Raw genomic sequence first — 21521 nt, forward strand, 5'->3', positions numbered from 1 at the left:
GGCACACAAAGGAAGTTCCAGACTTTTCTCTTAACTCATTGGCTATGAGCTTGTCTTATCCACCCCAGCTTTCCTAGGGCCAGCCACACTTTGGCTGTTCAGCCAGTGGCTCCATGTGGCTCCCTGTTGAGCTCTCTGCTGGACCCACAGCCTGTACACTCTGGCTCCTGTGCATCCTGCTGCCAACTCCTTATATCTCCACATGCTTAGTTTCCAAAGGCACCTTGTTCGCCTCCACCCAAGTCTTCTCACACGGAAGGCTTCTACTAGAATTTCTCCTGCCTCCTTGTCTTCTACTGGTTTGTTCTTTTTATGACTCCATTATGGTCACAATTTTGGACATGCGTTTGGCTCACAAGATAGTCTTAGCTGCACAAAGGTCAGGCTCTGGTAGGCCTGACTTTTATGTCCCAGTCTCTTCAGGGCCTGGCTACATTAGGGTTAGAGACTGAAGGCTTAAACTTGGGAGATGTCTAGAGAGGATGGCAAGGGCAACAGGGGCATGGGGTGGAGGCCTGGCAGATACTCACCTCTACTTTAGCTGGTTCAGCCATGAGCATTCCCTGGAAGACTTTGGACAGGTCCCTCAGGTTAAAGGTATAGTGGGACTTGGCTGGCGTGGGCAGCAGCTGGGAGGTGATGGTAGCGTATACACTGATGGTTGCGTCCACAAGGGGCTCCGTCAAATCGACAATGTTGGGGGCCCCAGCTGTGGGACAGGAGAATGGGCTGGGTTACACAGACAGGCCCTAGCTTTGCTCCTTTGATCTACCCTAGGACCCATTCCGTAGCCTTAGGCTTGGATTCCACATTTGTTTCAGCCCCTTCTTAGACACTTCCTTCTTTGTAAGGCCTTTCTGATGTTCCTACCTTAGAATGGGATGTCTTGTTCTCTGTGCCCTAAATTTACCCCCCAACATTCCTGACAATTAGTCATGCACAGGACACTGAGATGCAGTCACAGAGTTGTGGGCGTGAATGGGCTTAGGTCTGGGTGAGTCCTTCCTGCCTTGCCTCACGAGCCTATGGCCAGACCTGGACATGGCAATGCTGAGTCACACATAGTCTACAGGCTTCAGGAGTAACCTTATGGTGGGTGTAGGATAACCTGGACCTCAGGCTTGACCCTGTGGGCTCACTGCCCTCTATCAGGTTGCTAAAGCTCCATCTAGCTTTTCTTACTACCATACCCATGTGCTGGCTCCATAAAAAAAATACCCGTCTCCACCTGGAACTAAACTCTGAGAGTGGGAACTTGGGGTCCTGGAAGAGCTCAGAATGGACAAAGGCTCAGGAAACAAAGCATATTCCAGGTGGTGAGCACGAGGTTACACACACAGATGCCTCTCACCCTTGGCAAGCCTCTTCCTGGAAGTGGACTGACAAGGAGACAGCAACCAGGTGGAAAATGCTATGGAGAAACTTGCAGCAAGAGAAAAGTTTGGGAAACCTCAAAGTTAGGCTTTGGAGTGACTCCAGAAATGCTGGGGGACATCACCCAGAGAAGGGAGACATTTGAGCTGAGATCAAGAAGCGAGATTGAAGTGTGTGCCCTGATGGAGAAAGTGTCTGGGCAGAGGGGCCAACAAGAACAAATGCTTGGAGACAGGAGGTAAAGGACCAGTGGGAGGGGCTGAGTGGGAGATGTGATGTGGGGTGTGAAGCATGGACACTCTTTCCGGCACTGTTGCTTGGCTACAAAAGTTGACCAGAAGGGGAACATTGATCTTACTATACTTTTGGTGCTATGTATTTTTGAGACAGGGTCTTGCCCAGGCTAGACTTAAACTCATGGAATGAGTTTATGGCTGTGAGTTTATGATGTGATCCTTCTCCTACCTTGGCCTCCTGAGTAGCTAGGAATATAGGCAGGCTTATGAACGTTTTTAACTGCAGAAGGAGGATGGATCGTTGCTAAGTGGAGGCAGAGTGAGTAGACCAGGGGAGGGGGTAACCCAGTGATTGGGAGAATGAGGACAGGACAGTGAGCTGATTGAGGACAGACCCTGTGGATATTGCCAAAGGATCTCCTGAGTTGTCAGACGGCATGAGAGGAAGAGGATGACCGTGAAGTTCTTGACATGAGCATCTGGAAGGATGGGGCTGTCATCACCAAAGGTGAGCCTGACAGGGCATCGGAAACTTGGATTTGGACAGGTTCAATCTGAGATACACAGTGGACAGCCGAGAAATGTGGAACCAGATGTGTGGGGGAGTAGTGTGGGCTGAGGGTGTGAACTTGGATGTTGGTGACATAAAGATGACTTTATATTTGAGCCAGGATGAGACTGTCTGAGGACAGTGTACTTAAGAGGGAAAATGGGCTGGAGGTCAGTGTCCAGTTAGTCCAAGATGGGGCACCTAGTATGATAGTTGTGTTTGAAGTGACTCCCTGCAAAGGCTTGTGATTTGGAAGCTTGGTCCCTAGCTGGTGAATGTGATCACAGAGATGAGTGGATCACGAACACACTAAACCCATCAATAGGCTCATGGGGTTCGTAATGAATGTGAAGGAAGTGGGCCAGGCTGGAGGAAGAAGACTGTTTGGGGAGCATCTCTGAAGACTATACATGGCCCTGGCATCCTCCTGTCTGCCACTGCTTCCTGGATGCCACAAAGTGAGCAGGTTTGCTTTACCATGCTTCCTGTTGTCATGGAGTTTTTCTCAGCACAGACCCAGAGCAATGGAGCAAGACAATTAAATTAGAGATGAAACTTTTGAACCAGCGAACAAAAAGAAACCATTCCTTCCTTAGGCTATTTTTTTCAGAGCAACACAACACTGATTGATAGACCCAGGAAGGAGAAGGGCCTGGGAGGAAGGGCTGTTTGTAGAGTGGATAAGGCCTGAGAGTTGACGGTTGGCATGGTTACTCTCTCACTGCTGTCAGCAAAGGAGGAAGTAACTCCATGGGAGACAGGAGGGATGTGGGTGTGCCAGTGGGAGAAGAGTTCTGGAGCAGTTTTGTTATAAAGCTAAGCAGAGAAGTGAGGCGGTGGGTGAAGGAGGGATCTGGGTGACAGAGATAATTTAGGGTTTTGTTTAATTAAGACCAGAGAAACCGGGACATGTTCATCTGTTTTGGTTTTGTTTTTAGAAACAAACATGGTCTCACTATGTAGCTCTAGCTGTCCTCAAACTTAGCATGTAGACCAGTAGATCAGGCTGGCCTCAAATTCACAGAGATCTGTCTGCCATTGCCTCTTGAGTGCTGGGATTAAAGGCATATACCACCATGGCCCACAACATCTTTACATGTTGATGGAGTGGCCCAGTGGAACAGAAAATACTGCTCCTGGGGGATGCGTGACTCCCCATCCTCCATTAGGCCAAAGAGGAGGAGCCAAGAATAGGAAGTTCACTCCTAGTCAGGGTGCCGGCAGCCGCTGGGGGTGCCTGGAACAGGTTGAGATGGAGATCCTGAGGCTCAGAGAGGGAGCATGACAACCTCTTTCAGCTGAGAGGAAGAGAGGGAAGAGGTGGGCACCAAGACAGGACAGAGCCTGACATGGCCAGCTGCCCTGAAGTAATGACTGACAGATTAGAGCTGTGTGAGGCTGCCACAGAGGGATGTCTGCCTCCTGGCTGCACATCGCCCACTTGCCTGCACATGCCTGCTCCCCGGAGAAGCAGGCTTCTTTTCACTGTGTGTCTTTCAGACTGTGGAGTTTGTTGGCTCCATTTCTTAATTCACTCCTCTTTCATTCCCCGCCATGAGTGTGACACCGAGCTAAGACCCACGGGATGGAGTGGCTCCAAGAGTGGTACAGGAGCCAGAAGAGTGCCGACTTGTGCTCTGGCTCCAGATGAGACTGAGGAAGGCCCATTATGGTCTATGGTCCTAACCTTAACCTACCTAGCTTTAGCTAGAGTCCAGGGTTGCCCCCAGACCTCAGTCCCTTTCCTTCAAGATCCTCCCAGGCCTTGGCCGCACTTACGCACAGGCTCTCGGTAACTTTTCTCTCCAAGTTGTCCATCTGCAGGGTTGAGAGACAGAAATAAGGTTCAGCGTTAGGTGGTCACTTGCTGCCTACCTTGGCCAGCTGAGGCCCACTAGGAAGCTGCTTCCCACCCTTCATCAGAGAAATATGCCCCCTCCTCCAGTGGTACATGAAAAAAAGACCTGGCTTAGAGCTCTGGCAGGGTAGCTCAGGCCAGATGGAAGGCTTGACTTCCAGCACTCTCTACCCAGCATGGTGCTAGTGGCGTGTCATGGACAGGGTATGCTGGGTGGGAGGTGGAATATTGGAGACAGCATCCAAGGTGACTTTTTCTGAGCTCCAGGATGGAGCAGGGTTACTTTTCTCCTTTGGTCTTTCTAGGTTTTCCTGTTCTAGAAAAGTTGTGGTCATTTCACAGGAGCTCGCACATGTCTCTACATGAGCAAATGCATATGTGGAGATACATATCTATTACATATGCAATATGCAGATTTGCTGCATGGCTTTATTTTAGATGCTATGTGCATCTAAACTCTCAAGACTCAGAGCAATAGGTACTAATATTAGCATCCATTGGTAAAGAAACCAAGGTTCAGAGAGGTTCGTGAACTTGCCAGTTGTACCAGCAGAGAAGAGGTGTAAAGCTGGGGTTGCAGTTAGTGGCTCAGTCCCTCCTTCCTGCCCAGTGTTATTCAGCTATCTTTGGTCTGACAACCAGCTTGGCCTTTGTCCATGGCTTCTCTTGGCCCAACCTGATACTCACCCATCCAGCATCCCAGGATTATAGAGAAGATGCGTTTCTTGCTGACTTCATCCATCTCAATGAAAGACAGGTAGTTGAAGTGGCGTGTCAACCTTGGAGTGATAGCATTCCTGCCTCCTCCTGGGGGACCCATGGCACAGACAAAGTTGATATCCACCAGGTTCTTGAAGGCTCCTGAGTAGGAGTAGGGAGTCAGAATCACACGATAAGAATATATGTTGAAACTGTAATCACTGGTGTGGCGGAGAGAGCATAGAGGATTTGCATCCCCAGTACCCACATAAAAGCCAGGTAGGTATAACAACGTGTCTGTAATCCTAGCAACTCAGGAGGTAAGACAGGGGTAAGCTGGCTAGGTAGACAAGCTAAATTGGCAAGTTCTGGGTTCAGTGAGAGACCCTGCCTCAGTTAAATGGGCAGCAATCAAGGGAGATACCCAACATAAACCCACAAACACACGTGCTCACACTCACCAAACACATGTACACATATGCATGCAAAAATGTGATTTACCGATATTAAGAGAATGTACTAACAAAGACTGAAATTTTTCTTTGACCTAAGAGTTCATTCCCTCCTTTTAAGAGAAATGAAAACTTTTTTTTTTTTGTGGACTTCTAAGTGGCCTTTACTCCTGCATCTACTGTACTCTTTACCTAGCACATGCGGCCCACGCCCCGCTGTCCCATGAGACCACGCACCAATGATCTTCCGGTCATACCAGCCGCCATGGTCCATCCACTGGCGCAACAGCTCAATGGGTGGCTGGGCACCATATGTCTCCAGGGCTGGCATGTTCAGGTCGTCAATGAAGAAGATGAAGTTGCGCCCTAGGGGTGGCCCGAACACACCCTTTCGCCTGTGGGAGGAGCAGTGTGAGCCCAGCACCCATGGGCACCAGGTCTTCATTAAACTTTAGCTTTCTCCAAACTGCTAAAACTCATGACCAGCCCTCTATCTTGGGACATTTGGGACATGCTGACCTCTATCTTAGGTCTTTAAAAAGAGTCCTACTTCCAAGAAAGGTGGATAAGTGCACAGCCCTGCCTGAGTGGCCAGTGAAACTGTGCAGACAGACTAGACAGATCCTGAAAGAGCCCAGGGAAGATCTGAAAGTCAACCTAAGGTCTCCTGTGGGGCTTTCCAGTTCCTGCTAGGTCATGTTGAGCAAAGCCAGAAATGAAATTTGGTGGAGGGGTGTGGTGACACAGCAGCTGGTTCAGCTAGGCTGGGGACAGTGTGGCTGAGGAATGAACCAGAGGTGTCCTGCCTCTTGTCCAGCTTGCTGTCGATGAGGTCCTGGGTCTGGTTGGCTGAAGTGCGGGCTGAGAAGGTAAGGAAGTGGCTGATATATTCCAGTGGCAGGTTCTTGAGAAGCTTGTTAGAGACTGTGAGCGTCTTCCCTGTGCCCGTCGGCCCAATACACAGCACCTGGGAGTGTGGTGAGCAGGAAGGTAGGGCACACACAAAACGGATGCAGAGGGAGTTACCAACTTGTTGGTGTACAAGACTAGCCATGCCCTAACCTGAGCCTTGGGTGGACTGGGACAGGGCATGATGGGGCACTCACAGGCTTGTGATTGGTGATTAGCATTCCCAGCAGGAAGGACATCTGCACAGTGTCCATGGTGGGCACAATGATGTTGCAGTAGCTGGTGTCTGGCATCATGGTGAATGGAGCTGAGTAGTCCATCCACTTTACCCAGGCAACCTGGAACCACATCTGGGTTAGGATGGGTCTGAAATCCCTTCCCACTCCTGGCTGTGTACCTGACTGCAGTTGCTGAGGTGGTGGCTTCCCTACACACAGCCGGTCCCTAGGTCTTGGTAAGAAGATGCTCTGGGAATGGAATAGCCCAGGAATGCAAAGGTATGCACTATTTATTCTTAGGCCAACCGAGGAGTGGGAACACCAGAGCCCAGCACACTAACAGCTAGATGCTAGAGGCCGCCTGGTACTGTTTCCCCATTGTTCCTGCCTCATAAATTCCCTCACCTATGACCCTTGCCAAACTCCTTTGACGAAGGTTTCAGTTTAGCTAAAGCATCACGTCCCACTTGTGGCAGTTCTGATGCTTAAACCCAAATGTACTCAAAGCTCCACAGTAGGACTCTACATTGTGACTTTCTACCACCTCCTCTGGGGCTTGAGGGTCCTGACCCTGGAATAATGGTGAACTCAAGAGCTCTGATTGGCTGGTAGTTAAGATGGGGACATTAAAGCAGGATACCAGGCATGCTCCTGGCCCCTTAGGGGGCTGTTAACTAGAAAAGAGGGCCAGGCCCTGGATTCAGCACCAGTATAGAAGAAACATTTGTCTGGGAAGCAAGGCACACTGAAGCTCCCGAGCTCCACGCTCAAGTTCAGCTCTCCCACTGACTAGCTATTTACGAGAGTTTTGTGTCTCAGTTTCCATGTCTGTAAAATGAACATAGTAATAAACACCTGGTAGATGGTGAAGCTCTGTGTGATGGTATCAATAGCCAACAGCTTCTGACCTGCTGGCTATCAATGTGGCTTTCTCTAAGTGGCCACTATTCACTGAGGGGGAAGTCCCCACAGCCCAGCGGGGCTCTACCCTCCCTCCTTCCCAGGCAGCCCCGTGCCCACCTGTTTGTTCTCATCCTCTTCATCATCATCCTCCTCAGTGTTGCTGATCCCTGCGTCATCCAGTCTGTAATCGTACACCAGCCCATCTTCTGGGAAAGGTAGTTTCATCTGTCAGGATCAAGGGAAGCAGCCTGTGAGGCTGGGCAGGCTGCCTGCCATTGGCCCCGGGGAACCTGACCTAGTTCTTCCCCCTCTTACATGTTCAAGCATTATCTTCATCCTTAGCCACTGGCTGAAGTTGAGGCGGCTGCTGTAGTCCCCTGTGGCGCCTACACTCCAGACCAGGGAGAAGATGAACCAGGGCTCTATCAGCTCTGGGATATGACACAGCTTTTCAGAAGGTATCTTCTTGAGGCCCTGGGAACAGAGGGAACAGCGTTAGGCTAAGTCTGAGGCAGATGTGGGAAACCTCAGTGGGCAGATCACGTAACTTTTGTTTCCCTGCAATACATTGGATGGCGGGGTGGGGGTGGGTCATGATCCAGTACTTCCAGGAGGCTGGACAGGCTCTTTACAGCCCAAGCAAGGAGAACAGGAGGCAGGAAGGAGGGCCTCCAGCTCCACCATTTGGGCTGTACCTCTCTGGGTAGGAAAGGTCTGAAGAAACAGTCAAGTAGTTTGAGGAGGCTCATTGTCAGGTTGCTGTTGGTTGAGGCAATTACTTCCTTCACTGTTGCTCGAACGAAGTTGATGGAACTCTGTTGGGAACAAGCACCAGGCTTGCACGGCCTGTGTTGACAGCCCTCTGCCACCTTTTTGGCTGGGTGTACCTGTGGCCTCACCTACCTCCAGGAACTTGATAAAGAGTTTCTTGAACTGCTCCTCGTAGGGCTTTATTATGGAAGGGAGATGTTTTAGCCAGCACTCTACGAATGGCAGGAGCCCTAGGATGCTGGGCTCCAGGTATACCATGCCACAGCGGGATACTGTGGCCGGCGAGGCCACTGCCAGGTCCTGCACCTCGAACATCATGGTCATTGCCTGGCGCCAAGATAGAACATGTAAGCGGGACAGCCACCAGCCCCCATGTAAGGAAAAAAGATACAGGGCTTTGGGGAAACTGCTTGCCCATCCTGCCAGAAGGAAGGATCAGGGCTGCAGCTGAGGTTCAGGGATCCCTGGATCCTCATTTGATAACTTGGCCCTCCACAGAGCCCTGAGAGAGAGAGCCAAAGTTGAAGAGTTCTAGACTTTCTGGCCATGTGAAGTTCCTAGAAGCCTGAAAAACCAGACAGGAAATATGTTTTTTTTTTTTTTGTTGTTGTTGTTTCATAGCCCCAGTCACACACACAGGCTCACACTGACTGCCCAATGCTGGGGTTTAGTGCATATACACTCTGAAATGCTCACACCCAGGCCACAGCCAGCTTTTTCAAGGGCTGAGCTACATACACCAATCAGGTCCCTATAGTCGGGCCAGCATGGCACAGACTCCAGAGCCAGCTAACTGCAGAAGAGAATGGGAGTGTGTGTGGGCAGCACACCTCTGTGAGTTTGATGATCTCCCCAGAGCTGAGGCACAGCTTCTTGTTGTCATCCAGTACGGTGTTCATGTTCTCTATCCAGACAGCATCCACCGGCCCATCAAACATGTACCATTTCTTGTTGGTGTCAGAAGCAATGGCCCCGGCCCGGATGAGGGAGGAGAAAATCCCATCTGTCCTGTAACCACCAGGGAGGAGAAAGGATGTAGGTGCCAGGGAGGAGGGGTGATGGCACAAATGGTCCTCAGGGAAACCTAGTTACCCAGCTGGCTCTTATCATTTAAAAGTTTTATTAGCACATATTAACTATGTCTAACAATGGGTTCCATCATACTGTCTTCATACACTGATATAATACAGTTTTTGAGTGGTTACTAAGTGGATACAGAAGTATTGGTCAATTCTGAAAGAGAGAGAGAGAGAAAGAGAGAGAGAGAGAGAGAGAGAGAGAGAGAGAGAGAGAGAGAGAGAAACTGGTTTCATACTTAACACTGATACATTGATTTATCTTCAAAAGATACATCCTAAGGTTCTCCACCCCCATCCCCATTGTGGATATCTGAAACTGTACAGAATCCTACATATAAGCTGGTTTATTCTATATATAAATACATATGAAGAAGTTGATTTATAATTTAGATATATTGACAGAACACTTGTAGTAGGGTACTGTAATAAAAGTTTACACTATGGAGCCGTAGTTGGTTAAATGAGGGTTATTTAACACAAGCAGCAAGACCATGAGTCAGTCTGGTAACTAACACGGCTGACAGGTGCTAATGGGGAGACAAAGAACATGAACACAGTGGACAACAGGCAGACTCATTTGCCATTGTGGGATGGGATGGATCAGTACACGATTTCTTCTCACTGTTCAGAATGTACAATTGAAAGTGCATGAATTCTGTATATCTGGGACTTTCCATTTAATATGTACAGATTGCATTTGACCTCAGACAAATGAATCTACAGAAATGAACTGTCTGATGGTGTGGGGTAGGGATGGTCAGGGTTCTACTATATTTTGAATAAAACTCTAAGGTCACATACAGATACAAATGCATTTCCAAATCTATGACCTGTCTATTGATTTCCTTAATGGTGTCTTTAAAATTTTTTTGAGTAGTGTATTACTTACATATAATGTATTGCAATCTCTGGTTCTCATGTCTTTAACTCTTTCATATCTTCATTCATTAAAACATTATAATGGGAAAAATGGGAGCTCTCGGTGTAACATGGTGTAATGAGACCTGCTGAGTTCCCACGGAAGTCACAGTGCATGGAGGTGAATGGTGGTGTCCCAGTGGGAGGATGAAGTGGGGAGGGGAGGTGGGAGGAGCTGGAGAAGGGACACTTCTAACCTAAGTTAGAACTTCATAACCTAAGAAAGGCTCTGTTTTCACCAGTTTTATATGCCAGGGAAAGAGTCTCTGCTGGACTCCTGAGTGTCCTAGGCCCACATGGGCACTTCCCCATGAAATCATCACTAGCAACCAGCCCTGTGAAGTCAGTTTAGACAAGCCCTCACCTTGCATACTTACCCACCACAACACCTGTTCAGGCCCCCACTCCCCTCCTCCTGCAGGTGAGGTCTGACCACTTGGCCCATCTTAAGCAAAAACCCTGTGGAGTCAGTTTAGCCACAAACACCTTTACCCCTGTGCCCTCTTAGGAATTTTCTACCCACTGGTGTTTACCCTGCCCCACTGGCCCATGCTGTATTTGGAATTAAGTCCATTCTGTCCCCGATACTGAGACCATGCCCAGGTGGTTTTTATATTTGTGGTCATGGTCCCATATAAAGTCTTCTTTAGCATGCTTTGAAATACAGTTAAATATTTTTCTTCAATGGGACATTTTTCTAGGCTGACCTATGGACTCCACCACCATTCACATGAGTTTCTAGTGAACATGGGAAAGGCCATTAAACAGAATGGGGAGGCTGAGCAGTCATATTGGAAAAGGAAGGTGACTCTGTCCTCATTGGTGTGCAGCCCTTACTGGCTCACAGGTACCACAGCTAAGCACACACTGACAGCAGGAGATGGGAGACTGGAGAGACAGAGCAGAGAAGATGCTCAAGGTTTTCGCCTTTTGCATTGTTGTTGCCTTGGGCTTTAACATTCAAGGCTGTTTCCCCTCAGCTGCCCTTCTCCCAGATACATGCATCTCCCTAAAATACATGCCCTAGCCTGGGAGCAAGGCCTGGAAGTGACCTCTTTAGCTTCTCTCAGGGTAAAGACAGCCATTTGCCGAGTGTTCATCCATGCCAGCCACTGTTCCTCTGGCGCACTTCATGTGTCAAGTCCCTTTCCGTGCCAACATAACCCTGCCATCATTGTCACTGTGCCAATGACAGAGCTGAGGAAAGTCACTAAGGGATGAAGTGGTGTGGTGTGCATCATCCCAGGCTTACTGCTGAGAGCACAAACTCCTCACGGCCACTGCAGGCAGCCTGGGAGTGCTACACTGGGAGCAGCTTGGAGACACTCACCACTCATGGGTGAGCAGGTCAAACTCCCCGTACAGCTGGCCCATCGTGATGGACTTGGGGTTGAGCACATAGTAGTTGACAGCTTCATACACACCACCACTGATGGATGGCTTCCCTTTCAGCATTGTCATGGCAGCTGCTAGGACTCTGTAACACTGGGGAGTCACCACCAGAAAGTGACCCTCCTGGCTTCTCAGAGAGCAGGGATGCAGTGAGCTGGGGACTACAGGAAACGGGGAAGGCAGTCCAGACACCAGAGGGGTACAGGTGGAGGCTGATGCCCTTGTTGGAGATGCATGTCCCCCAACCCCCACCCTGGCCATGTTTGGCTCTGCTTACATTACTCTTGCCAGAGCCTGTGGGTCCAACAAGCATGAGGCCATGCCGTACCACTGTGGTCTCATACAGCTGAATGCACTTGATCAGGAAGCCTAGGGGACAAGGCAGGGGAACACGAGTTAAAAGATGGAATTGAACCATGGCTCTGAGGCTAGCTTGTATGGTCCTGGGTGAGTCACTTGAGCCTGAGCCTCTGTGTCTTCATGAGCACAGTGGGGAAAGCAGTAACGCCTATGCCATTGGCAGGGCAGGTGAAGCCCCACGCACAGGGCCTACAGGGCACAGAGTAGGACCTCTCTAGAAGCCAGTCACTATTACTGTTACTACCATTGCCTAAGATCATCTAGTTGGGTGGTCAGACATCATGGGGTCTCGGAATCAAATTCTTTCCCAAAGCAGCTTGCCCAGACTCCTGAGAGCACCAGCCTGAGAAAGTGCTGTCCAGTGTGAGATAAAGTTCAAGGGTCAGAGTCCTAGTCGGTCAGGAGCTTTAGGAAAGAGCACATTGTTTTAGCCCAAGGGGTTGTGGTGGTTGTGGCTCTGGCAGGCCCAGGGGTCCCTGCCAAAGGGATAGGGTGCAATGACCTAGGGATGACAAAGCTGACTTAAGCCTGTGAGGGAAGAGGCCAGGGCTTGCTTTAACAAATCTTACTGGATCTAAGTGCAGGGGGTGGCCAGGGAAGGGAGTGTTAAGCTAAACATGGAACAGGGAGCACTGAGGTACAAGTCCTGCAGGGCTGAGAGGAGCTCATCAACAGGCCCTAGTGGAGAGTCTGTGTATGCAGCTATGCTTCCTTGGAGAGCCCCCACCCCTAAGGATCGTCTGGGAGGTACTAGGAGGGGAAGAGGGAGAAACTGTGCCAGGAGACTGTGGGGAGATCGAGAGCTCTAGCTGCATGTATGTGTGGGGACCAGGCTGAGGGAGCCTCAATCGAGAAATGTTCCCATCATATTGGGCTGCAGGCAAGCATGTGGGTACATTTTCTTGGTTGATGGCTGGTGGTGTGGGAGGGCCCCATTCACGGTGGGCAGTGCCATCCCTGTGTAGGTGATCCTGGATGCTATAAGAAAGCAGGGTGAGCAAGCCAAGAGAGCAAGCCAGTAAGTAGCACTTCTCCATGGCCTCTGCATCAGTGTCTGCTTCCAGGTTCCTCTCTAAACTTCCTCCAGGGATGGATTGTGAGCCAAGACTTACAAGGTGAAATAAACCCCCTTCTTCCAACTTGTTCTAGTCATAGTGTTTTGTCACAGCAATGGAAACCCTAACTAAGACATACAACAAAGACTCATTGCTGGAGGAAGCAAGGCTAGAGAGGGGACCTTGGGTTGGGATGGTTCCTACCATGGGCAGAGAACCTAGACTGTTAGGTCTCAGTAAAAAGACATGCTGCCCCTCACGTGGCGAGCACTAGTAAAGACAAATCCAGGTCAGTGATGAGGGACCCTGATACAGCATTGCCCTGTCCCTGTCTCCAACTCTGACTGGAACACCATGGGTCGTAGGAATCCCAGGGCTGGCAGCTCACCTTCCACATCCTTGAGGTTGTTCTTCTCACAGGCCCTGCGGATGGCATGGTCCAGGATGCCATAGTCAGTCTCCTCTTCTTTGATGGTAGGGAACAGGTCGGACACAATCCCTGAGAAGAGCTTGAGGTCTTCCTGCAGGAACTTGGGTACATTCACATCCCGGATGGCCCGAAGGCAGATCAGCTCCTGTAGTAGGGGCCAGAAAGTGCTTCAGAGTGGTGGGTTGGGTCCCCTACCCCTGCAACCCTCTGGTGTCAGGACCTTCCTGAAGCCTTCCTCCCAGGAGCTCCGTGGATAGACCTTACCTCGTTCATGTCAGGGTTTTCTCTTTTAAGGTTTCCAGCTGCTGAGATGACAGTCTTCACCGCTCTCATCCCAAAGTCATAGTGGTCCTGAACATACCACACAGAAGAGGCATGTGCGGATGCTGCCCTGTGTACATGGCTTCCCACATAAAATCCAATGCCTCATTACCCATCTTGGAGCTGAGATGTCATTTTGCCCACAGGCCTGCTGTGGCTACTCACCTGCACACTGCAGCCTTGGCTGGGTGCCCGCCTTTGGACTGCTTTGGCACCTTCTATGTCACCATCCCAACAGTCCTCACAGAGGGGGAGTTCAGAACAGCTCTGGAGGTGCTAGTATTTCGGTTGGAGGCTATGGAATGACGCAAGGCCTTACCTGGGAGCTGAGCTGCTCAGAAGACAGCTTGAAGGTGGTGGTGATCTTCTTGGCCAGCACATTGGCCTCATTGAAGCCGAAGGAATAGAGTGAGATCTCAGCGATCATAGCGTAATCGGGGACCATCATGGCCACAGGTCGGAAGAGGGCCTGGACACATAGCACACACAAGAACGGCAGAAACTTCACAGCCCCGCTCAGGGACTTAACATGCTCTCCGGACTGTCTGATTCATAGCTAATGCTGGGACTCTGTACCACACCTGCCACACTGAGCCTCAGTGGCTGTGCAGCTCTTACCACTAAAAACAGGTGCTTTATGTTGACGAACACCTTCCCTATGAAACCTCAGGGAGCGGGCCACTCCTGGTTTCTATCATCCCTTTCTCACAGACCTATCCTAGTGCCTTCTGTCAGCCCCAACCCCATAGGAACTCCAGACCTCCCCCAGGCCCTGAGGACAAGTCCAGGGCCACCCCACTCTGTAGCTGGGTGTGATCCAATGGGTTCCCTGGACAAAAGTGCCACCACAGGGAATCCGGGTTCTTCATGCTGGGCAGCTAGCTATGTGTTCTGAAATCCGAGATTTAACATCTTAGGGTGCAGTGTCATGGCCACCCTGGGCCTGAACTTGCCTTCAGGTTGTCAGGCAGCTCTGTGCGGCCAGCATACCCTGGGTTCATGGTGATAAACACAGCACAGGATGGTACAAGGGGGATTTCAACACCTTCAAACATGAAGCGTTCCACCTGTATGTGGGGTAAAGGGGTTGGCCCACATTAGAGAGAAGATACCCAGACCTTCACCTCCTCTGACTGGGGCTCTGCCATGCCACTGACCTGACATCAGAGGTCAGCCAGACTGGGTTAGATCTTCTCCCAGGATCTAGCCTAAGACCTTAGGTCTCACTGATCACCCATGGACTCCCATGGTCCTGGCCTCAGAGGTTTCCACACTGTTGCTGTTTCCCTCTATCCACCAGTCCCAATTCTGACTGACCCCTTCAGATTTACTCAAACTCAGCCAAGGAGCAGAACCTTGGGCATTACTTCAAGTGAGATCTGTCAGCCTCTCAGCTCTTGTCATTTAACTACTGTGAAAAATAAAGCTGGTCAAAGACCAATACCCTAGACCCTCCCTTATATAGGAAGGGACTCCCTTTACCTGACACGGGCTGAGATAAGGATGTGGGGTTTGGAACTGTCTATAAAACCCTCTAAACACAGAACTAAAGGTTATGAGGGGGCAGTACCATCCCTGTAGGGTGCCCAAGGCTCACCCTCTGTTGCTGTGCCTTCTGGATGGTGGTAATCTGCTGCGCAACCACCGATAGCACCTCGATATCGATGCGATTAAACTCATCAAAGCAGGCCCAGGCCCCGGCACTAAGTAAAGCAAGGCATTTGAGTAGGTGTGCACTTGGAACATATGTGGTGTCTCCTTCCAGCAACCCTCCGACTTCACTAGGGAAGGAGCTCTCTCAGTGGTGATCACCAGCTCAGCTACAGTCCCATGCCTCCTCCCACCCCTAGACCACTGAGCTGGGCCTTTGACTCCTGTCCCTTTATCCTGTCCCTTGTGAGACTCCTCTTGGCCAGTGTTCTCCCCTATTTGTCCCCGTTTTGTGCCATGTCACATCCAGCCTCACCTGGCCAGACCCTTGAAGAACTTGCCCATGGCCATGAAGTCCAGCTGGTCAGAGCAGTTGAACACAACTGTCTGTATGGCCAAGGCCTTCCCCAGGTCCTTTGTGGTCTCTGTTTTCCCTGTGCCAGCTGGACCAGCTGGTGCACCTCCAAACTTGAGGTGCAAGGCTCCAGTCAGGGTCAGATAGCACCTGTGCGGGTGAAAGCAGATAGACATGGGCCACACCCATCTTGGGGATCGCCTTCCTGGGGTGCATCCCCCTTCAGGACCCTGTGGATCAGCAGCTCTTGCTCCTCCTTACTCCTCTGAGGCACAGGTGTGCCAGTCCTGACCACCAGGGCCAGGAAGTGGAGCCTGGGACTGGCTGCCTGTGTAGTGTTTCTCCTTGCCCCATTTTTGAGTCTTGCCAAGCTTTGTTTAGAGATCCATGGGGCTGGCTGGCCTTTACCCATTTCCCCTATTCAGAGCCAGCTGTGGAGGGTTCACCTGTCAGTGAGGGGTGTGATCACCAGCCTCCCGCTGTTGCCGAGGTACTCGTAGCCATAGATGAACTCGGCATTCACAGCACGGATGTACAGGTCGTTATTTGTCCAGTAGTACCTAGCAATGTGGGGACACGGGGTTCTGGACATGGGGCCACAGGCCAGTGAGTAGGTACACAGTTAAAAAGAGGGGATTCTTCTAGAGCACGAGGACACAAAAGTATCCATATCTGTCCTGTCACTGCTTTGTGGGCAGGGACAAGCCTAGTGTGGATTGACAGATTCTTCATCCCAGCCTCATCCACCCTGGCCCTAGGGTAGCCCTCCGTGGCCTCACCTGAGCTGCGAGATCCACTCAAAGTCATGTACACTGACGACATTCTCATCGATCAGCTTGCTCACCACGTCCTTGGCGTGGACCTCAATGACAATGAGTGCCGAAAGCACCATCCGCTGCATGCGAGACAGCTTCCCCCGCACCAGGGCCACCAGGTCACTGAGCTGAAAGAATCAGGAAATCACTGTAGACACCTGGGACCTATAGCTCCTCTTCCTTTGAACAGAGGGAGGGCTTCTGTCACAGACAGTGTCTATATTCTGGAGGCTTCTACTGATCTGAGATGGGAGGAGAGAAAGAACCAGGACAAGGGAAGACAGAAGAATGTACAAGTCACATATGTGGGACTTGCCCCTGTGGTGTACAATTCGTCTGCATACTCATGGCTGGAAAAGGAATCTGTAGTGTGGTGAGAAGCATGGATTGTGGGGACAGTACAGGAAGAACCTGGTGACTGCTTCACTGATCATTAAAGGAGGGGCACCTGCCTAGTCTCAGAGCCCTCCCTTAGGTCCCCTCTTGCTGGTGCTACTGAGTCTGGTCTGCTCCTTGAACCTGACCTTTGGCCTCTTCCTGGTGTGGGGTGTTGGAGTATGGGGAGCACCAATCCTCTTTAATTCTACCTGTGTGGAGAGCTGGGGGAACAGCTTGCTTTTGGTGTTGCCAGCCTCAAGTGCCTCGGCTACCTCCATCGTCCAATATGTCTGGCAGCCAGCAATGGTCACTTGGCCTGGCCAGTTCAGAACCCACTCAGTTCTGAGCATCTGGAAAGACAACATGAGCAGGGTGACCCAGATCTGCCAACTCTTAACCCGATCTTCCTCGTTGTGGGCTGGGGGGTGGAGAGCACTGAGGAGGGAGCACACTGGAGGCTGAGCAGGAAGACTGCACTCACTGTAGGGTAGGCCTTGATGGCCATCTCGATGATGTCATGCACACTGGCCTTCATGCTACGCTCCACCTCCAGCAGCCAGTCCTCCACATTGCTGGAGGGGTAGATGGAGAAGGACAGCTTCACCTCTTCACCCTCTGCTGAATACATGTGTGTGATCTCCAGATCCTCCTGGAACAGCAGCTATGGGCATCGGAGTTGGGTAGAAGCGTGTTACTCTGGTGTGCCAGAGGGCCTGCTCTCAGCCCCAGTCTGACCTAGCCAGACTCTTGCCCCATAGAGGAGCTAGCCTCTGGGGTGCCCCCAGTATTTGCCTTCACTGGGCCTTCCCTGACAGCAATTTGTCAGAGTGTGTTTAAGCCCTTGGGAAATGAGGCTAAACCTGCCCTCTGTGTTTTCCCAGATCTCAGTATTCTGAGAGGACAGTAGCTGCTGGCTGAGTTAGGACCCTGGGGCTCCCAGACTCAAGGGGAGGAGTGGGTGCTCTACCTAACCTTCTTCCCACCAGCCTCAGGTATATCTCTGAGGACCAGGGTCTGTCTTGCTGTCTCATCTCTAAGAGGGCTTGACATAGGAGGAGAGAGGTCTCCTCTAGAACGTGCCCTAGTGCACTGGCAGAGCCTCGGGCCTAGCTACATACCCGGGCAATGTTCTCGAAGCACTTGCGCAGGTGCGGCTGCACAGCTGTGGGGTCCTTTGTCTGTGACAGGATCTCCAGTAGTTCATCATCTGACAGGAAGTAGAATCTTCCAGAGGAACATAAGTGAGGAAAACAGGTCAGGTGGACTTGGGCCCTGGCAGCCCCAACACCACTGACACGGTGCTTATACACTAGCGTGGTAGAGCACTTGAAGGCCCACAGTGTGGACTCAGGCTGTGGTGCCTACCTGGGGAAGGCAGTCCGCTTGGTCTCCAGGTACTCGCTGAGGCCCCTTTGTACCAGGTCCAGCAACTTGTTGCAGTCCCTCAGGCTGTCCAGCAGCCTCTGGTCAGAACACACATTGATCACCTGCAGGAAGCAGACCCAGCGGGGGTTAGAGAGAGAGGAAGTGAGCATAATCAGCTGGGAGGTGGCAAGATGGGTTTACTACACAGTGCCCATTGCCAGCCAGACACTGCCAGGGAGTGTAAGGGGCAGGAAATTGATTCCTAGACTCGGGATTGCCTCCATGAGCTCCAAGAAATCATTCTGTAGTCATAAAATCCAGGTAAGAAGACCAAGGAGTGGTCTTGCTGCAGACTTGAGAAGATCTCTAAAATGTTAAAATTACACTGTGTTTCTAAAGAGCATCTCTGTACTAGGAGTCCATGACCAAGGACATGAGCTACGACCAAGGCCTTCAGATTGGTCTTTACTCCTTGTTTAGGGAGGGGAAAGACCCAGAAGTCCCCAGCAACATCATCAGGACATTTGGGGGTCTTAGCTGTCTTCTCATCCCCCTCACCTCCCGGTTTTCATAGGCATTCTTCATGATCTTCCTCCAGATGCGCTCCATGGTTTGGTAGCGCTTGCTCTCCACAGGCAGCTGCCGGGTGATGTCCTCAGAACTGAAGATGGGCTCCAGGTAGAGCCAGGACCGCTGGCAGTTCAGCCACTCCTCCAGCACCTCCTGGAGAAGTGGGGCAGGGTATACACCACCAGAGTTGGGGGCTCAGGGTTGGGCTTAGTGTCCATGATGGAGACATTTCACCCCATTGGAGTGCAGTGTAGATCCGTGTCAGCATCTACTAGGTATCGTTACACAGAGCCAGTTTCCTTTCTGCCTCCCAATTCTGCACTTGGGATTTAACTCATTTTTTCCTTTCACTGCAAACTGATTCATTCATCTCTGCTCATGAGATGGCACCATGGTTAGCTCTGTATCAGGTCCATGCCAGGTTTAAATGGATACCAGGAAGATTAGGGGAAGTGGGCATGGGCTCCTGTTCTTGAGGAATACACTAATGGTCATTCTGCTTTTGGATCACTAAGATCCCAATATGTGTGAAGACCCTTTAATAGGTACTGAGCAAAGGCTTCAGTGAGACTATCTTATAGGCAGGTATGGGTGACTTAGTGAGTTGCTTATACTAAGCTTTGTGGGAGATGGGAGGTGTGGCTGGTATTACAGGTAGGGTGTGTGTGTGTGTGTGTATACGTGTGCGTGCACACACACACAGCAGGGAAGCCCAAGGTCAATGCTGTACAGACAATTCCTCCTTTGCCTGATCGCTGGCCTCCAGTGGCATATGTACTGTGAGACACACCCTCAGGCCTACATTCTAGACGTCTTTGGGCAGCTCCTGTCTCTGGTCTTGAAAGCCTGAGACATCTGTAGTCCCAAGCATCCTGGTCCCTGTCCTCAAAGTATCACCAAGTGAGATGGGGGGAGGCTCAGGACAGGGTAGGAAAGGATACGGAGGAGCCTCGAGGCCTCACTGTGTCCAGCCCAAAAAGCTCTAATGACTAGACTGCCCCAAGCTCAGGCAGCCACACTGTTTAATTAAGCTTCACGCCTTCCATGGCCCCTTACTGCCTCTTTCAGGAGCCAGACCTCATCCATGGATGGCCACATCCATCCTGGCACCCTCTTCCAGATAGAGGCTTGTCAGAGAGTGGAGGGCTGGGGGAACAGGTGCAACAGGCTACACCTAAATCTAGTAAGTGCTACTTGGTAGACAGTGCTCCTTAGGAGGGGAGGACAAAGGGAGGAAGGCCCACCTGGGTCAGCTTCAGTTTGGTCTCCCAGGAGTTGATGCGCTGCTCGAAGGGTTTCTTGTACGGTGAGAAGGACATGCTCTGAGTCATGACAATGTGGTCATCAAGCAGCTGCGAGGCTTCGTCTGGGCTCTTGAGGATATAGGTATCTGTCTCCTTGTAGGGCAATATGTTGAACAGGATGGTTGACCATTCCTTCTCCATCTTGTCTAGTGCCTGCGGTAGGAGGACAGTCAGAGCTATGTGCCTGGAAAGAACTGGTTGTTATGCTGTCCAACTAGTACTGGACAGGGGACAATGGACTCTGCCGGGCATGGCTTTTGTGTGAGCCACACTGGCAAATACTCCCAGCTCATCTAATCAGCAAGCTCCCAGCAAGCCTCTGTCTGAATGCAGGGTCGACTCAAGTTCATATGTGTGCAACATGAGAGGCACTTGCGTGCCAGTTAGGAGTTTGCTCACACCTAAAGAATATTATTTTGGGTACTGTTGAACCTCCCTGAGCCTCAAGGTTATCTAATTAATTACTTAATTAATTAATAACAATGCAGGAGATTAAACTCATGCATCTAGGCTGGCTGCAGTCTCAACTCTTGTGCTCATCTGTTAAATGATAATAATGCTATTAGCTCCTTGCTAGAGTCTTGGCAGGGAAACTGAGTATTATAGCAATGGTGGCTACTAGGCCAAGAACTCCAGCCACATTAACTTTTATTAAAATGTACTGTTACCCCAGGAAGCCATTACGGTTACCCCCCCAAATGGCTATCATTGCAAGGACTAGAGGTCAGCCTGTTCAGCAGGGGCTAAGCAGTGGGATCAGACCTGGTGGTGGTTGGGTACCCACCTGTTCAATAGCGTACTCCTTGCCGGCCACCTCAGCCACTTTGCTGATACTCTCAATGTGGTCCTGAAGGTTCATCTCAAGGCAGCGGGCAAAGGTCAGGTTGGCCTTGGGCCTGACATTGATGTTGATCTCATTGGACAGTACCTCCCAGTGCCGGTTCCGCATACCAGGGTTGCGCAGGCCCTGGATCAGCGGGATGTATGGCTTGAACTCCTCTATGCGTGCTCGGATATCCAAAGCCACGTCTTGGCATGCTGCCGGATGGGCAGAAAAGCATGAAAGTCAGCCAGTCCAGAGGAAAAAGAGGATAGGCTAGGTCCACAGGAAAGGAATGGTTACCATGCTCTCTGACCAGTGTTGGATGGGGAAGAAGAAACCCATCCAACAAAAACGTCATGACTTGCATGGGCCCCACCAGTGAATATTCTCAGCTACCTGGGATATCCTTGAACTGCTTCACACACTTGTGCATGGTCTTGAACGACTCGATGACATTCTTCTCCAGCTGCTCAGCATCAATGGCTGACAGAGGATCATTCATCCAGCTCTCAGACCAGCGCAGCCAGTCTGAGGCTGTGGTCCAGAGGTCCAGGTAGGGTTGGAATTCCTTCACCATTCTTGAGAGCTTGTCATACTACAGGGGCAGAGGGTGAGACCCTTAGGATGCTCACTGGGCTTTCTCCCCACCATCTCTACATTGGCCAGGCCCCAGCTCCTTCTTTGTTCTTGGCTGCTATCTCTGTTCTTGCCCCCAAGAACCCAGTCAGGACTTCCC

General features: G+C 50.9%; 1 protein-coding gene across 1 annotated transcript in view; it reads right to left on the reverse strand.

The window, feature by feature from the left end:
* The window catches only part of Dnah1 (dynein axonemal heavy chain 1), a 60230-nt gene that overhangs the window by 17297 nt on the left and 21412 nt on the right, over positions 1 to 21521 (reverse strand). Inside the window, exons 19-47 of the mRNA XM_076931404.1 lie at positions 21182 to 21380; positions 20747 to 21000; positions 19903 to 20115; positions 18647 to 18811; positions 18089 to 18210; positions 17842 to 17947; positions 17205 to 17384; positions 16933 to 17073; positions 16310 to 16473; positions 15977 to 16090; positions 15492 to 15680; positions 15123 to 15228; positions 14479 to 14592; positions 13845 to 13994; positions 13469 to 13555; positions 13163 to 13349; positions 11637 to 11728; positions 11298 to 11452; positions 8801 to 8978; positions 8103 to 8297; positions 7895 to 8014; positions 7515 to 7673; positions 7317 to 7424; positions 6276 to 6416; positions 5976 to 6136; positions 5407 to 5564; positions 4706 to 4879; positions 3940 to 3978; positions 531 to 709 (exon numbers count right to left, since the gene is read on the reverse strand). Coding sequence (XP_076787519.1) covers positions 531 to 709; positions 3940 to 3978; positions 4706 to 4879; positions 5407 to 5564; positions 5976 to 6136; positions 6276 to 6416; positions 7317 to 7424; positions 7515 to 7673; positions 7895 to 8014; positions 8103 to 8297; positions 8801 to 8978; positions 11298 to 11452; positions 11637 to 11728; positions 13163 to 13349; positions 13469 to 13555; positions 13845 to 13994; positions 14479 to 14592; positions 15123 to 15228; positions 15492 to 15680; positions 15977 to 16090; positions 16310 to 16473; positions 16933 to 17073; positions 17205 to 17384; positions 17842 to 17947; positions 18089 to 18210; positions 18647 to 18811; positions 19903 to 20115; positions 20747 to 21000; positions 21182 to 21380 — 4350 coding nt within the window. The remainder of the gene's footprint in view (positions 1 to 530; positions 710 to 3939; positions 3979 to 4705; positions 4880 to 5406; positions 5565 to 5975; positions 6137 to 6275; positions 6417 to 7316; positions 7425 to 7514; positions 7674 to 7894; positions 8015 to 8102; positions 8298 to 8800; positions 8979 to 11297; positions 11453 to 11636; positions 11729 to 13162; positions 13350 to 13468; positions 13556 to 13844; positions 13995 to 14478; positions 14593 to 15122; positions 15229 to 15491; positions 15681 to 15976; positions 16091 to 16309; positions 16474 to 16932; positions 17074 to 17204; positions 17385 to 17841; positions 17948 to 18088; positions 18211 to 18646; positions 18812 to 19902; positions 20116 to 20746; positions 21001 to 21181; positions 21381 to 21521) is intronic.

The sequence above is a fragment of the Arvicanthis niloticus genome, chromosome 3 (genome assembly GCF_011762505.2).
Source record: "Arvicanthis niloticus isolate mArvNil1 chromosome 3, mArvNil1.pat.X, whole genome shotgun sequence".
Classification (NCBI taxonomy): Eukaryota; Metazoa; Chordata; class Mammalia; order Rodentia; family Muridae; genus Arvicanthis; species Arvicanthis niloticus.